This window comes from Salmo trutta, chromosome 30 (assembly GCF_901001165.1).
Source record: "Salmo trutta chromosome 30, fSalTru1.1, whole genome shotgun sequence".
NCBI classification, from domain to species: Eukaryota; Metazoa; Chordata; class Actinopteri; order Salmoniformes; family Salmonidae; genus Salmo; species Salmo trutta.
The window spans coordinates 3,787,989-3,805,939 of NC_042986.1; the positions used below are offsets into that span (position 1 = coordinate 3,787,989).

At 43.2% G+C, this 17,951-nt stretch overlaps 1 protein-coding gene across 4 annotated transcripts in view; it reads right to left on the minus strand.

Annotated features, from left to right (window-relative positions):
* Window positions 1–3,011: 3,011 nt before the first annotated feature.
* LOC115168970 (agrin) overlaps window positions 3,012–17,951 on the minus strand; it is a 404,724-nt gene continuing 389,784 nt past the window's right edge. For all 4 annotated transcript variants that reach the window (XM_029724547.1, XM_029724548.1, XM_029724550.1 and 1 more), the window contains 3 exons: window positions 10,674–10,898; window positions 9,905–10,008; window positions 3,012–5,409 (listed from right to left, as the gene is read on the minus strand). In XM_029724547.1, coding sequence (XP_029580407.1) covers window positions 5,240–5,409; window positions 9,905–10,008; window positions 10,674–10,898 — 499 coding nt within the window. In that variant the 3' untranslated portion in view covers window positions 3,012–5,239. The remainder of the gene's footprint in view (window positions 5,410–9,904; window positions 10,009–10,673; window positions 10,899–17,951) is intronic.

Below are 17,951 nucleotides of genomic sequence, written 5' to 3' on the forward strand. Positions count from 1 at the left end.
ATTCCTCTTTACAAAACTGTTGCATTTTCACTGAACAGAATATTCTCGGAGGACCTGAGCATTTATTGCAGCCAACCCTGGCCAACCCTGGCCTTGCAGCCAACCCTGGCCTCAGGACTACCTGGCCTGATGACTCCTTGCTGTCCCCAGTCCACCTGGCCGTGCTGCTGCTCCAGTTTCAACTCTTCTGCCTGCGGCTATGGAACCCTAACCTGTTTACCGGACTTGCTACCTGTCCCAGACCTGCTGTTTTCAACTCTATAGAGACAGCAGGAGCGGTAGAGATACTCTGAATGATCAGCTATGAAAAGCCAACTGACATTTACTTCTGAGGTGCTGACCTGCTGCACCCTCGACAACCACTGTGAATTTTATTATTTGACCCTGCTGGTCATCTATGAACATTTGAACATCTTGGCCATGTTCTGTGATAATCTCCACCCGGCACAGCCAAAAGAGGACTGGCCACCCCTCATAGCCTGGTTGCTCTCTAGGTTTCGTCCTAGGTTCCGGCCTTTCTAGGGAGTTTTTCCTAGCCACTGTGCTTCTACACCAGCATTGCTTGCTGTTTTGGGTTTTAGGCTGGGTTTCTGTACAGCACTTTGAGATATCAGCTGATGTAAGAAGGGCTTTATTTGATTTGATTTGAATATGCCGTGGAAATGTTTGAGGTTGAGTTTACTAACAGAATGTTGAGAATGTATAGAGGACACTGTTGTGCAGACCAAGGCTGGGTCCAAATACTTTGAAATGGTTTCCTTTACCCATTTCCACTTTCCTTCCCTCACTCATAGTTTAACTGATAGATCCACTAAAATGGACTACAATGGAATTAGCAGATGTATTGCTATGTGACATCCAGGTTGCCAATGACAGAAAGGTGTGTGGTGGCTGAGAACGAGAGGTGCAAGACAGACAAATGATTCATCCAGATTCAGACCATTAGTTGGTGTAACAAGGGTCGTCTAAAGGGGACCAAGGCGCGGCGTGTAGAGTGCTCATATTTACTTTATTAATGAAACACTTAACAAAACGACCACCAACAGTTCCGTCAGGTAACACATATAAAACGGAAAACAACTACCCACAAAAAAACCTGTCACGTCCTGACCAGTATAGGGGTTATTTGTATTTGTAGGTTGGTCAGGATGTGGCAGAGGGTATTTGTTTCATGTGGTTCGGGGGTTATATATATTGTAGGGGTGTTTGATTTATTATTTCCGGGTTTTGGTTTATGTTCTATGTTTTGTATTTCTAGGTTCATTCTAGTTCTTTGTATTTCTATGTCTAGGTAATTGGGTGTTGTACTCTCAATTGGAGGCAGGTGTTTTTAGTTGCCTCTGATTGAGAGTCCTATATATAGGTATGTGTTTTGTTTGTAGTTTGTGAGTAGTTGTATTTCGCACTGCTGTGAGTATTAGCCTGTGAAACTGTCGGTCTGTCGTTCTTTGTTTTCTTGTTTTCTGTGTTCACATTTAGTTAATAAAATATAATGATGAACATGCAACCCGCTGCACCTTGGTCCTCTCTACCCAACGACACCCGTTACAAAACCCAGGAAGAAAAACCCCTACTTAAACATGATCTCCAATCAGAGGCAACGAGGACCAGCTGCCTCCAATTGGAGATCAACCCAAAAAACAACAACATAGAAATAGAAAACCTAGAACACAAACATAGAAATAGAAAACATAGAAAAACACAAAACACCCCCTGTCACACTCTACTATAGAAAATGACATCTTACTTGGGTCAGGATGTGACAGTTGGTGTAATGGGATACTCTAAATTAATTAGGAAACGTAAGGCTTTTCACACTACTGAGCCGAATCGAGCCAAACCAAGCTGCTTTAAGCTGGCCTGGTTAAGCGTCCACCCTAGTTGCTGGAACCATTACAATCATGCTCTGTTAGGTTTGGGTAAACAGTCGGCAGTCGGCATGATAAAAGAGCCCATGGGATGGGGTGACTGTGTATGCCGACTCAAGCTCAGTTTTCAGCAGCATAGAACGGTCCCATAGAACCAGGCCAAGACCTCTCTCCTCTCTCTCTGTCCCGATGTGATTGGTTCCAGGCTGATATTTTCACCCTGAGACTCAAGAGTACTCTGGTCCAAAATGAAGTCCCAGGAAAATAAACAAAAGGGACTCACATAGAGTCTGATAGCAGGACAGCTAGGTCCTTGTTACAGCCAGAAAAATAGAGCCTTTATTGCAGCCAACCCTGGCCTAGCTAGAAATCCCCCTCCCAAAGAGAAAAGAGCCCTCTTATCTGAGCTCGGATAATTTCATCATTACTTCACACTGGACCGCAGAAATCAAACACAGTGAGTTTTTATTTTTGCAGTTACGTCATGAGAAAGGCTCATGGATGAAATTGCTTTTTACCCCCACACATCTCCAGGCTAGCCGCCTCTCCTCTGCTGCTCAGGATATCTACTGAAGGCCCGGCATTGTTGCATAATTCATAAATCTCCTTCGACCTTTGTAAAAGTAATAATTTAATCATGTATTTCCTGTTAAAAACAACAAATCTTGAAATGTGCTTAGCTGGCGGGAGGCTTTACACTCTGATGCCAGTCCAAAAGCCCACATGAGTTGAACTCAGAATAATAATGAGAAAAGCATTGCTGCCTGCCTGTCCATCTCATTTTCTCACCCCAAGCACATGTTAACGTTCCAACTTTACATTAGTCCTGAACCCATAGTGTGCCCTACACGAGTTCTTATTCAGCTATGGCTTGAATTGTAAAGGCCGCAGTTCATTCTGCACAGACAACTCCTAATTTATATTTATATAATTCAACCATCCAAGAGTAACTACATAAGGTTTGTTAGGAATCATTAACACTTTGATAAGCATGAGTAAAATATGTTGTTATTGACATACCGTGTACAGTAAGCGTCGATCAATGTTTAGGTAGTGCTTATAATGCCGTTATGCATTGCTTATGAAGGCGTTAAGTAATCCTTATGTTGTTTCAACGGAAGATGAATTCCACGGAGACAGGTGACAAAGTCAGGTCTGTGTGACATTTTATTTCATGGTGGTAGGAACAAAAGACAAAGGTAATAAAGTTAGTAATGATCAGGTCATGCCACTCTTACTCGGTGCGCTGCCCTTCAGGAGCGTCTCAATCAAACAGTAGTTTAGAGGCCAGTCGATGGGGATGATGAGGCTAGTATGCTGGCTAAAATAAGAGCACAGAACAGTATGGACGACGACTTTGTCAACCGGTGAGCCGTTGACCTGTTTTAAGGCAATTCATAGACAGTTTCAACTACCCCGACATTAGATTGTGCCCGTCTTACTCTTGAGCCAGTGTCACTTCTGAGTGTCAATAACACAGGACATATTCCACAACTACTGGAATAGGTCCAATTCAACAGTAATACAACATGGAAATGCAGTGGTGTAGACCATACATACGCACACACGGTTACTGGTCTTAGCTTTGGAAACTAGTCCTTGATTTGACTCAAAAGCCATATGCTTCAATGTTCTTCCCCTCCCCTTTCCTTCCCCATTGACATAAGAACATCATTATTGTGTGTAGTGAACAGACAAGTCAGACTTCTTGGTTCCAGTGTATAGTACTAAAAACATAACCTCCACAGTTTTACACAATGCTAAATTTACACGTACAAAATGGCCACCTTTGTTTCAGGAGGGGAAAATATGAAGTGAACAAACTCAACCAATATATTTTTTTTATGCCTTATAATATTGCCAAGTATCTTATATATCAAAACAGAGTGGGTTTATGTCAGTCATTGCAGTTTTTGGATGTTACAGAATTCATCTTAATACAAACCCATGTTTATTTGCAATTATGTTTGCGATTTTCTTTCTTGAAATTCTGCTGCCCAATATCCCAACTTATCACATTATCCCCTTTCCAACAGCAAGAGATGGACCACTTTATTTGAATGCAAGAGTATGAACCAGTTTTCATTTCAATTTGAGAAACATTGTTTACTCTGAAGTTTGAAAGCTTGAAGAATTTCATTGATGACTGACCATTCCATGACTGAGCATTGAAGGGTCCCATTGCCCACCTGGTATGATATCTCTCCTCTTCCTCTAGGTTTGTCCTCTATTTAGCCTTATCTTACAGCTCCTCCATCAGGCCAGTTGTGGTAAAAACAACAACTTGTTCTGTTACACCATTTTCAAAAAAGGACCCAGCCAAATGAAATAGTTCCACAAGCTCAGTGAAAATCAGGTGAGAGTAAAATAATCCACTTGACCGCTGACACGGGAAAAAAAAGATTCGGCGAAACGTAAACAAAACAAAATCAACACCGCAGAAACTGCATGCAACTAGTGGTCATCGTTAGCTTTACTGATTGTAAAATACAATGCACAATACATGAGAAGAGAACCAATCTTACATATTCACAGTCTCAGGTATTTATATACTCTATATTTATTACATTTATTTATGTCAATTATTATTACATTTCTTGATTGATGGATGTTTTGAAATTATGGTATGTAAGTTGTTCTGGAATGCAGGGCACTTTGTCTTTGTTCAAAAATGAGTTATTGATTCAGAGCCAACTGTATGAGGAGTTTGAAGAGTTTGATTAGGCGGTTTCCGAAACTCATTCTTAACTAATATGGAATACACTTGTGTCCTATCTAAGCAGAGGGTTCTATGATACCAGAGTTGTGTTCATGAGGCACCAATAAGACAGGCTTGTTTTCGTTGCAAAATGTTGTAAAACGTTTTGTAACAGTGTGCTCTAATGAACATGACACAGGAAACTGCAGAATGTCTCTACTGCATTTGCCTCACACGGGAATGTTTGTATGTAGAGTTAGGGTTATGTCTATAGGCTGTGTTGAGTGGTAGTGATTGATATGACACCAAGACAAGGCAATAATAGAGAGGACCAATGTGGTTCACCAGTGTTCAAGTAATGAGCGATACGAAGGTTTTGTTCGCGTTTGTTTGAAAATAACAAATACAATTAATACAACTTTCGCTTGTCTTGCGACGCCACACAAATGTACCCATATACGCAAGGTATTTACACCGGCCTTTCAGGAGGGGGATAATGAACGAACGGGAGGCGTAGAGAAACAAAAACAAATACAGTATATAAAAACAAAATAAAACAAATTAAAAGAATGTATTATTTTTTTCCAATATAAAAAGCGATGACAATTATACAAAAATAGAACTTAATTACAGCATTAGACATGTAGTTTATGAAGGGGGTGGTTTAGCCAGGCTATTTGTTGGCCTCAGCGGTGGAACAGTGTAATATTTTGGGGCTATTGAGGGCGTCCTCCAACAGGTGAAGCTCCATGCCGTCCACCACCACGTCCTTTACACAGCCAACGAAGCCCGTGCTGTAGGCCTTAGGTAGCCTGCGGGCCACCATCAACTCCTCCAAGCCACCTGGAGACAGAGAGCGAGAGAGAGGGAGGGAAAGTGAGAGGGGGAGGGAAAGAGGGCAATTTAGAACACAGTGTCTGAGGTGCATGGACAGACACACAACAAATGCATGCATGAGAAAGAGACATGTAGCTCTGGTGAACAGAAACGTACTGCATATCGAACAGGTGGTCCTTTCTAGAGGCCTGCTCTAGCAGTGCAGTCACTAGAAATCACCTCTCTCATTCACTCCAAGTGGAGCCCGTCTTCTGATAATTCACCTGGATTTATCTTTCTCTCTTGTTTTCTGTCTCTCATTCTCTTTCAAACACTTTCACACACTCTTTGTCTATATCTCTTTCCCTCTCAAAGACACTATTTTCCACTTATTCCCTCTCTCTTCCCTCTCCTGCTTTTGTCCCCGTTTAATCTGCTGCGCCGAATTGGCCTTTCCGTCAAGCTCTTCCCCCTTCTCTCTGTCCCCTCTAATCGGATTGCGTGCCTCTGAATCGGGGATCGACAGGGCAAATTTTTTGTGAGTAAAAGATTAATTAATGATGAGCGGTGAAAGAGGAGGATTTAAAAGCGAGGAGCTGCTTGATGTGAGGCCTGCTAAAAGGATAATGTATTCTAGCTGTGGGGCGTGCTCGGCACCTGTTTGGAACCGCAGCAGTGTGTGTGTGGTGTGTCAGTGTGTGTTTGTGTGTGTGTGTGCGCGCGTGTGTGAGAAAGAGAGGGATTATGTGTGTGTGTCATGTGTCCCTCTACCTGCTGGCTCTCCTAACTCAAAACACCCACACACACACACACCTTCCCAACACCTTACACGACCAAATGCATTTCAAGGAAAAAGAATTCTACCAGCGCCATTTCCCCAGAATATTCTATCTATCAGCGTGTGCTACATCAAAAGCCATTTCGCTGAGCGAAGTTCAGGTCAAATGGAACTCAAAAAGATAACAGGCAGACTTCTTTGGTCGTTTCAAATTCCAGAGAAAAGAAAACTTTTGAGTTTAGTCAGATTGCTTTTCATGTCTCAAAACCATACCGGAAGAGAGTTGGACACTCTTTCCAGACAGTCATCTTACATTTCTGACCAATTCTTTTCATGCCAGCGAGTTCTCTTACATCCATTGCAATGCATAGTGAGCGCATTTCTCATTTCTGGCACACTTCTACCATTGTTACAGATGGAAATGTACTATGTGCGTCAGATTTCAGGTTAACCCTATGTGTTGCTCAACAGTACCTCGGTCACTGGTCCATGTCCTTTACACTATCAGAGGGATGTTAGACCTAGTATTATCAGCGTTTACTCACTTGATGCTTCTAAAAACAACATTTTAGTGTCTGACGGATTGATATATGGAGGACTCATGACTGCATGGCCAGGCACGACTCCAACACCATCATCAAGTTTTCCGATAACACAACAGTGGTAGGCCTGATCACCGACAACGATGAGACAGCCTATAGGGAGGAAGTCAGAGACCTGGCCGTGTGGTGCCGGGACAACAACCTCTCTCTCAATGTGATCAAGACAAAGGAGATGATTGTGGACTACAGGAAAAGGAGGGCCGAGCACGCCCCCATTCTCATGGACGGGGCTGTAGTGGAGCAGGTTGAGAGCTTCAAGTTCCTTGGTGTCCACATCACCAACAAACTATCATGGTCCAAACACACCAAGACAGTTGTGAAGAGGGCACGACAAAGCCTATTCTCCCTCAGGAGAATATTTGGCATGGTTCCTCAGATCCTCAAAAGGTTCTACAGCTGTACCATCGAGAGCATCCTGACTGGTTGCATCACTGCCTGATATGGCAACTGCTCATCCTTCTACCGCAAGGCACTACAAAGGGTAGTGCGTACTGCCCAGTAAATCACTGGGGCCAAGCTTCCTTCCATCCAGGACCTCTATACCAGGCGGTGTCAGAGGAAGGCCCTAAAAATGTTCAAAGACTCCAGCCCGCTAGTCATAGACTTAACAGCTTCTACCCCAAAGTCTTCTTAACAGCTTCTACCCCAAAGCCATAAGACTCCTGAACAGCTAATCAAAGGGCTTCCCAGACTATTTGCATTGCCCCCTCTCTTTTATGCTGCTGCTACTCTGTTTATTATCTATGCATAGTCACTTTAACTCTACCTACATGTACATATTACCTCAATTACCTTGACTAACCGGTTCCCCCGCACATTGACTCTGTACAGGTACTCCCTGTATATAGCCTCGCTATTGTTTTTTTACTGCTGCTGTTTAATTATTTGTTACTTTTATTTTTTTATTTACAGTTGAAGTCGGAAGTTTACATACGCCTTAGCCAAATACATTTCAACTCAGTTTTCATAATTCCTGACATTTAATCCTAGTAAATATTCCCTGTCTTTGGTCAGTTAGGATCACCACTTTATTTAAGAATGTGAAATGTAAGAAAAATAGTTGAGAGAATGATTTATTTCAGCTTTTATTTCTTTCATCACATTCCCAGTGGGTCAGAAGTTTACATACACTCAATTAGTATTTGGCATTCTTCCTGACAGAGCTGGTGTAAGTGAATCAGGTTAGTAGGCCTTGCTCACACAAGCTTTTTCAGTTCTGCTACTTTGTTGTCCTTAAGCCATTTTGCCACAACTTTGGAAGTATGCTTGGGTCATTGTCTATTTGGAAAACCCATTTGCAACCAAGCTTTAACTTCCTGACTGATGTCTTGAGATGCTGCTTCAATATATCCACATAATTTCCCTTCTTCATGATGCCATCTATTTTATGAAGTGCACCAGTCCCTCCTGCAGCAAAGCACCCCCACAACATGATGCTGCCACCCCCGTGCTTCATGGTTAGGATGGTGTTCTTCGGCTTGCAAGCCTCCCCCTTTTTCCTCCAAACATAACAATGGTCATTATGGCCAAACAGTTCTATTTTTGTTTCATCAGACCAGAGGACATTTCTTCAAAAAGTACGATCTTTGTCCCCATGTGAAGTTGCAAACCGTAGTCTGGCTTTTTTATGGCGGTTTTGGAGCAGTGGCTTCTTCCTTGCTGAGCTGCCTTTCAGGTTATGTTGATATAAGACACATTTTACTGTGGATATAGATACTTTGTACCTGTTTCCTCCAGCATCTTCACAAGGTCCTTTGCTGTTGTTCTGGGATTGATTGTCACGGTTGTCGTCGGTGAAGGAGGACCAAAACGCAGCAGGTATGTGTATGCTCATCTTGAGTTTTATTAACTACAAAAAATGAACGTACAAAATAACAAAACAAAAAGAACGAACGAACAACTACTAACAGTCTGGCTAGCATAGGCTCAACACAGAACAATCACCCACAAATAACAAACACACCCTAATATATGGGACTCTCAATCAAAGGCAGATAGACAACACCTGCCTTCAACTGAGAGTCCCAACCCCAATTAACCAAACATAGAAACAGACATACTAGACTAAACATAGAATACCAGAACACCAAACAGTGCCCAAAAAACCCCGGAATACTTAAACCAAATGCCCCTTCAACAAAAACACACCACCCCGAACCACATAAAACAAATACCCTCTGTCACGTCCTGAACAAACTACAATACTAATTAACCCTTATACTGGCCAGGACGTGACATTGATTTGCATTTTTCGCACCAAAGTACGTTCATCTCTAGGAGACAGAATGCATCTCTTTCCTGAGCGGTATGAAGGCTGCGTTGTCCCATGGTGTTTATACTTGCGTACTATTGTTTGTACAGATGAACGTGGTACCTTCAGGCGTTTGGAAATTGCTCCCAAGGATGAACCAGACTTGTGGAGGTCTACAATTGTTTTTCTGAGGTCTTTGGCTGATTTCTTTTGATTTTCCCATGATGTCAAGCAAAGAGGCACTGAGTTTGAAGGTCAGCCTTGAAATACATCCACAGGTACACCTCCAATTGAATCAAATGATGTCAATTAGCCTATCAGAAGCTTCTAAAGCATGACATCATTTTCTGGAATTTTCCAAGCTGCTTAAAGGGACAGTTAACTTAGTGTATGTAAACTTCTGACCCACTGGAATTGTGATACAGTGAATTATAAGTGAAATAATTTGTCTGTAAACAATTTTTTGAAAAATTACTTGTGTCATGCACAAAGTAGATGTCCTAACCGACTTGCCAAAACTATAGTTTGTTAACAAGAAATTTGTGGAGTGGTTGAAAAACAAGTTTTAATGACACCAACCTAAGTTTATGTAAACTTCCGACTTCAACTGTATCTATTTTTTACTTTCCACTTCGTTTCCTTAAAACTGCATTGTTGGTTAAGGGCTTGTAAGTAAGCATTTCACTGTAAGGTCTACACCTGTTGTATTCGGCGCATGTGACAAATAAACATTTATTTGATTTGTCTGTCTGTCTGTCTATTGTGTGTCTGCATGTGTGCATTCCCATCTGTGTGTGTGTGTGTATGTTTGTACATCTGTGTCAGCCTCTGTGTGTCGGTTTCACTGTGTGTTAACCCTAAGACCTGTTGCGGTCTTATTAGTCCACCTACCCAACCAGAGAGCTCCGTCTGTGTCCAGCTGAGTGGCTGCCAGAGGCGATGATCCCGTGACCGCTGCCTCGTTGCCCACCTGGAGAGATCCTTCCCTAAGTGCTCTGAGAGAGGGGGGTGGGGAGGGAGAGAGGCAGAAAGGTAGAGGGAGAGGTGAGAGATAGGGAGAGAAAGAGGTAGTTCATCAAGTCTGATGACTACGTGCTTAGCAGTTGATTGAGCGAACGGGGAGAGAGTGGGTGCATCCGAAATGGCACCCTATTCCCTATATTTTGCACTATGTTTGACCAGAGTCTGTATGAGCCATCCTCAAAAGTAGTCCATTGTATAGGGAATAGGGTGCCATTTCAGACGCATCGCTGTCATTCCCACTGAGCTGAAATGAGACCAACCTCCATGGATTTAAAGGTATCAAGTCGTCACTATGTCGCAGGATGATGCGGGTTTGGAGTATGAGATATGTCAGAAGGGGCTGTGGCATGAAAGCTTAACCCAAAGCTAGCTTGTCGGTTTGCTTACAAGCTGAGTGAAATTGAAGGCAAATATGAAAACCACACACTCTGTATGCTGAACACTACGATGAACATTTCATGACTTCCACTGTTTGGTCATTTTCTATCACAAAATGATCACTAATATAAATATTCACTTAGGGATAAATCCTAACTTCCACCTAAGTCAAAGTTAGTCAAGTTGATTCACAAATACAAGCTATCCTACACTGTAGGTGGACTGCTCCTGTTCAATGTCACTTTAGCCATCGCCTTACCTGCTGGCCTTGATGCAGATCCAACTGTTAGTGTTGACGCGCACCGTCGAGCGAAGCACCACAGGCTTGGAGCCCAGGTCATAGGTCATCTGCACACGGCCATCCACAATGGCCAGGGCGATATAGTCAGAGCGCTCCACGCCCTTTCCGCTCCACAGCACCAGGCCCTGTGTGGCCTCCGTCTTGATGCTCAGCTCAAATTTGTTCACCAGCAGGGCCTTCTCACTGCAGGGCAGGAAGGAGGAGCGTTAGAATGACTTATGTTATTGAAGAGCAGAGTAAGTGAGGTGATTGTGAACTAGTCCACGTTTGCATACTGGCTGTGTTGCTTGTACGTATGAACCCCAGAGACGTGATTCAAGGTTGATAGTGACGGGCTGCATTCTAAATGGTTACCAGTGATGGCTCCCAATACACTTCACTGGCTTCCTAATTCCTTGTCTAGCTTCCTTCATGACAACTGATCTGAAAGCACTTGAGAGGGTCATGTGAGAAACCTCTCAGGTCCTTTTAGCCAGCGCTGCTTATGAGGCAGAGAAGATGACAGTGGAAGGAAGATTACGTAAAGACAGCGATGATGTTTCCACTTCGTCCTGTGTATCCCTCTCTCTCTCTCTCTCTCTCTCTCTCTCTCTCCTTGGCTAACTGTGCAGTAGCTCACCTCTGTTCTTCCTGTTAGGTGGTGGTGGTTGAGGTGGGGGACTGAGGCAGGATGCTTGGAAGTTCGGAGCAAGCTGTCTAATGTGCTGTTTGATCTCAGTCTCTGAACTGCCAGTGCTACGGGGGAGTCAGGGAGCTGGGGAGAGGGGTGGAGGGGAGAGGGGTGGAGACTGGGACATCCTGGGCCTTCCTGTGGGGAGCGCTGCACGTCACTGCCACAGCTGTCTCTACTCTGTGAGAGTGGGGCTGCTGCTCAGAGCCTAACTGGAGCTGGTGTGGTGGTTTGCACACACTCACACACATACGCACACACACACACACACTTTCATGCATGCCCCCTTACTTACAAAGGCATACATACACACAAGCATACATCCATGTACGCACACATGCACACGCACAAGCACACGCGCACACACACACAGCTCCATTTGGTACAGACCTCCAACAAAAAGACTCCTGAAGGGATGCTACTTTTAAACAGCTCCTTTATTCTCCATCGTTCCCTTCAAGAGATGGATATCAAGAGAATCATACCTTTGTTTTGGTGTATGTGCTTGTGTGCGTGTGGTGTGTGTGTGTCACTACTCGGTATCGCTGTAATGTACTGTGAAGTCGACAAGGTTCAACTACTTTCATAGTTTTGAAAAGGATCGTAAATAAAAAAAAATGACAAACAGGCAAAGCACACAGAACAGAGAGCAAACAACACAGAACACAACACAAAACACAGATCACACAAGACAGACATGACATGTACACGACATGAGTCAGCTCAGCAAACAGACAGTCTTATGGGAGCACAGGGGGTTATCCACAAAGGGCAGGAGGAGAGGAGAAAAGGAAGAAAAGAGAAAATGACACTTGACTACGTATAAATCGGTCCACTTTAAATAAAGTTTGATTTGATCCTCTCATCGGGCCGGCCAAAAATGGTGCTACTGCTAATGAGCTAACGGTGGTGAAGAGACTGAACTGATTGTTTAAACGGAATAATTATTTTAAGGCTTTTCATTTAGTTTCTGTTCAGGTATGGCCAACCTAACTTGACGCATGTTTAGTATTCGACCCAGCAGAGAGGAAGGAGTGCAAAGTTTCTACATTTGGATTTGAGATTTCCAAAGCTTAACTAATCTTTCTAAAAAACACCAATTCACTGAAGCACAAATGCACAAAACAGGATGACTAATGAATTTAGAGTCATAGAAATCCTTTAGACACAAACGGTCAGTAGCAAACATACAATATTTGGACTTCTTTCCCCTTGCCTTAACCTCACAGTACCCAGGGCCCCAAATAAATCATATGATGTGTCTAAAATTGCACCCCATTCACTAGAAAGTTCACTACTTATGAACAGAGACCTATGTGGGCCCCAATATATAGTAAATAGTTGCCATTTTAGACAAAGCCATAGTGCTACGCACCATACTTCTGTGTGCAACAGCCTGGGTATGAGGTTCAATAAATTCTGAACAGGATGGATTTTCAGAAATAATAAGGTCAAGGTCCTCCAACTAAGGATATATTATACTGTATTTATACTATACTGACTAGTCTTAATTATGTCTTGAACTCCTGGCTGCATAATACATTTCCACGAAGGGACAAAGTTTGAATTTAATTTCATTAAGAATTTTATGTGAAACAAGGCAGTATACATTATTTAAAATGCAACCAAGTTGTCTTACTTTGGGGTTTACTTACTGGATTTTATTAATAATTAATTGATGAATATTATGGAGTAGCGTCTTCCATGCTTCTTTTATTCCTTATAGAATAAGTCTGAAAAAGGGCTGTGCACCCCATTGCCTTTAGGTGGGAGTAGTAAACTGAACATTGCTAAAGTTGTAAGGAAAACATTGCATAGAGATTGCAAGGCTGGATGGCTCTTTTGACTGCTAGGGCTGGATATGATTGGGTGCTGTCTTAATAGACCCGGGTGCGATTGCAACATCTTATGGGGATCCAGATAAACAAATAAAAAAAGTGGAGCCCTATAATACTGTCTCTATACGTGGCCCAGTATATAGAGAAGTCTGGCCCTCCAATAATTTCTCTATAGGGCCCAGTGTACAGAGCAGTGTGGCCCTATAATACTTCTCTAAATGGGGCCGAGAGTATTGAAGTGTGGCTCTCCAGTACTGTTTCTATGGGGCACTTTCTGACCCGTGAGTAGTGAGAAGTTAGAGACTGCGACCTGAGGGTGGTTGTGTCGGGGTGGGGTGCAGAAGGATGGGAAGGCAGCATGCTAGCGATTGGTTGGACAGCGATGGCTACAGGCTCCAGGACGCTCACCTCTGTTCCGACGGGTTCTCCAGTGACTCAGGACTTTAAGGGAGCAGGGGAGAGAATGGAAGGGCATGCAATAAGCGGAAGAAGGGAGGTGGAAGGAGGACCCACGAGGAACTTTACAGGTTGATGTATTATACAGCATCGTCCAGCATAGACAAGAGCCTCAGTGATCAAGGAGATGTGTTGAACAGAGTAAGTTGTTGCCCGAGAGATGGGAAAACATGTCTAGCTACCTTCCATGGTCCATACTAGCATACTAGCCAATGCATTACTACATTCTAGGTAGTATGAACATAGGAAATAGAACACATTGGAGCCGTGATCACAGAATCATGGCTCTCTCTGGATATACTGTTCCCGTCCATACAGCCAGCTGGGTTCTCAGTACATCGTGCAGACAGGAATAAAGAACTCTCCGGGAAGAAGAAAGGCGGAGGTGTATGTTTCATGATTAACTACTCATGGTGTGATTGTGGGAATGTACAGGAACTCAAGTCCTTTTCTTCACCTGACCAAAAATACCTCACAATCAAATGCCGACCGCATTACCTCCTTACAGAATTTTCTTCGGTTATCGTCACAGCCGTGTATATTCCCCCTCCAGCCGATACATGACAGCTCTCAAAGAACTACACTGGACCTTGTGCAAACTGGAAACTGCATATCCTGGGGGACATTTATTATAGCTGGGAACTTTAATAAAGCAAATCTGAGGAAAACACTACCAAAGTTCTATCAACACATTGCCTGCAGTACTCGCGATTCAAAAACTCTCAACCATTGTTACTCTCCCTTCCAGGATGGCTACAAGGCTCTCCCCTCACCTCCCTTCGGCAAATCAGATCACAACTCCATTTTGCTCCTCCCTCCCTATAAGCAGAAACTCAAACAGGAAATACCTGTGCTAAGGTTTATTCAATGCTGGTCTGACCAAGACTGTTTTGATCACACGGACTGGACATGTTCCAGGTTGCTTCTAGAATAACATTGACGTGTACACTGACACGGTGACTGAGTTAATCAAGAAGTGTATAGGGGATGTTGTTCCCACTGTGACCACTGCATTTAACCACAGCAAAGTGACTGGGAATATGATTGAGTACAAACAGTCCAGTTATGCCCTCCGTAAGGCAATCAAACAGGCAAAACGTCAGCACAGAGACGAAGTCGAGTTGCAATTCAATGGCTCAAACATGAGATGTATGAGGCAGGGACTCCATACAATCACGGATTATAAAGAGAAAACCAGCCACATCGCGGACAGCATGTTAACCCTTGAAAGGCTGCCGGCCCAGATGGCATCCCGAACAGCATCCTCACAGCATGCGCAGACCTGCTAGCTGGAGTGTTTACGGACATATTCAACCTCTTCCTATCTCAGTCTACTATGCCCACTTGCTTCAAGATGTCCACCATTGCTCCTGTACCCAAAAAAGCGAAGGTAACTGAACTAAATGACTATCGCCCCATAGCACTCACTTCTGTCATCATAAAGTGCTTTGAGAGACTAGTCAAGGATCATATCATCTTCACCGACAGCCTAGACCCACTACAATTTACATACTGCCCCAATAGATTCACGGATGATGCCATCGCACTACACACTGCCCTCTCCCAACTTACCTAATGTATGTAAGAATACTGATCATTGACTAATCAGGCCTATCACTTTTGTGTCGCCTGTAAACTTGATTGCTGAGTTGGAGGCATGCGTGGCCACGCAGTGATGGGTAAACAGGGAGTACAAAACGGGTCTGAGGACGCACCTTTGTGGGGCCCCTGTGTTGAGGTTCAGCGTAGTGGAGGTGTTGTTGCCTACCTTCACCACCCCCCCAGGTGGTGAAGGTAGGCAACAACACCTCCACTACGCTGAACCTCAACACAGGGGCCCCACAAAGGTGCGTCCTCAGACCCGTTTTGTACTCCCTGTTTACCCATCACTGCGTGGCCACGCATGCCTCCAACTCAGCAATCAAGTTTACAGGCGACACAAAAGTGATAGGCCTGATTACCAACAACGACGAGACGGCCTACAGGGAGGAGCTGACCCTGGTGGAGTGGTGCCAGGAAAAGTGGAATTCTGGAGATGTGATATTTTAGTTTTTATATACTCCGGACTCCGACATTGCTCGTCCAAATATTTCTGTGTTTCTTAATTCCATTCTTTAACATTTAGATTTCTGTGTACTGTTGTGTATTGTTAGATACTACTGAACTGTTGGAGCTAGGAACACAAGCATTTCGCTACACCCACAATAACATCTGCTAAACGTGTATGCGACCAATACAATTTGATCAGAGACACTGTAGCCCCACTGTAATCCCGGTCCAGGAGCAGCAAAGCAACACAATGAGGTCCTCAGAGGATGACCACAACCACACCAGCACTGGGACTGGGACTCTTAAGGGGAGGGCTGGGCAGACAATGTAATGATTTTATGATTAATTTGCTAAACCATTTTTCTTTTGGGGATAATAACATTTTCCACTACTATTACTGAGTCTGATGACAGTGCTGTGTGTGTGTGTGTGTGTGTGTGTGTGTGTGTGTGTGTGTGTGTGTGTGTGTGTGTGTGTGTGTGTGTGTGTGTGTGTGTGTGTGTGTGTGTGTGTGTGTGTGTGTGTGTGTGTGTGTGTGTGTGTGTAGTGGCCAATATCAACTTTCTTGAGTGAAGGAAGCACCAAATGAGAAAAATGGGAGACAGGGCCCTATATGATTGGTTGCTCCAATAATGGGGCGTGAGGAAATTGCTTTCAGAAGAGGAATGAAGACAGATCTAGGCTACAGTAAATAGTAACAGCATCATTAGCCCAGGGTGATACAGCGCTGGTCTGTGTGTTGTAATAACTTTGCTATAAAGTTCCTCTGAGGAATTAATTGATATATTACTTAGTTCATTTATGAATCTCTGTTAAACACCAGATCATGTTGAATCGATGACACTCACTCGGAGAGATTGGGCTGGCTAGCTCTGGTTTGAACCATAATCGCGCCGTTCGCTCTTACAGGAAGTGACAACTATTGAAGCTCCTCTGGCCAGTCCGGCTCGAAGGACCATGATTATCACTCTAACGCAAGGTTGCCCTAACTCCAAGGGGTGCACGTTTAGTTTTTTGCATAGCACTACAAAGCTGATTCAAATAATCAACAAATCATAAAGCTTTGATCATTTTAATTTGGGAAATGCTGTCCTAACGGATATTGATACCCGCTGCCACATAGTTAGGGCTGGTCTCAAAGACACCTCAATTTGAGTTCTTTCTTGAAAATTAACATGTTTCTTACAAAAGACATATGAAAAGCAAATGCATGGTACAGTTGGGAGATTATGGGAAAATTATTAGACCAAAGTTGACACAACAATTCCCCTGACACAAGACTGAATTCAAACATTACACAGTTGATTTTATGTGCTTTTTACATTTACTGTTCTTTTCATCACATTTGTTGACAACGAAATCAGAAAATACTCTGGATACATTCAGTAACACGATAAGAATATTCATGGCAAATGTTGGGAAGGTGCAACATAAGACAAAAACAAATGACAAGGGTTTGACTGAGAGAGCTAACTGGTGTCTTCAAGTGGCCACACACTTCTCTAAGGTATCTGCAGTTCCTAAGTGATTACAAAGCACTTTTATGACTCAAAGAAGAGTCTTCAACTATTAGGTGATTTTTTTTAGCTCTCCTAGCCGTGCCATTGAGGAATTAGAGCAAGCACACTTGTTTGGAACACAACCCTGCATCCCCGCCATCACACGATTACTGTTGTTGTTCACACAATCCAAATACAGCCCATTATACAGTGCATTCGGAAAGTATTCAGACCCCTTGCCTTATTCAACATTTTGTTACAGTTGAAGTCGGAAGTTTACATACACTTAGGTTGGAGTCATTAAAACTCGCTTTTCAACCACTCCACAAATTTTTTGTTAACAAACTATAGTTTTGGCAAGTCGGTTAGGACATCTACTTTGTGCAGGACACAAGTAATTTTTCCAACAATTGTTTACAGACAGATTATTTCACTTATAATTCAATATCACAATTCCAGTGGGTCAGAAGTTTACATACACTAAGTTGACTGTCCCTTTAAACAGCTTGGAAAATTGATGTCATGGCTTTAGAAGCTTCTGATAGGCTAATTGACATCATTTGAGTCAATTGGAGGTGTACCTGTGGATGTATTTCAAGGCCTACATTCAAACTCAATGCCTCCTTGCTTGACATCATGGGAAAATCAAAAGAAATCAAAAGACTTCAGAAAAAAAATTGTAGACCACAAGTCTGGTTCATCCTTGGGAGCAATTTCCAAACGC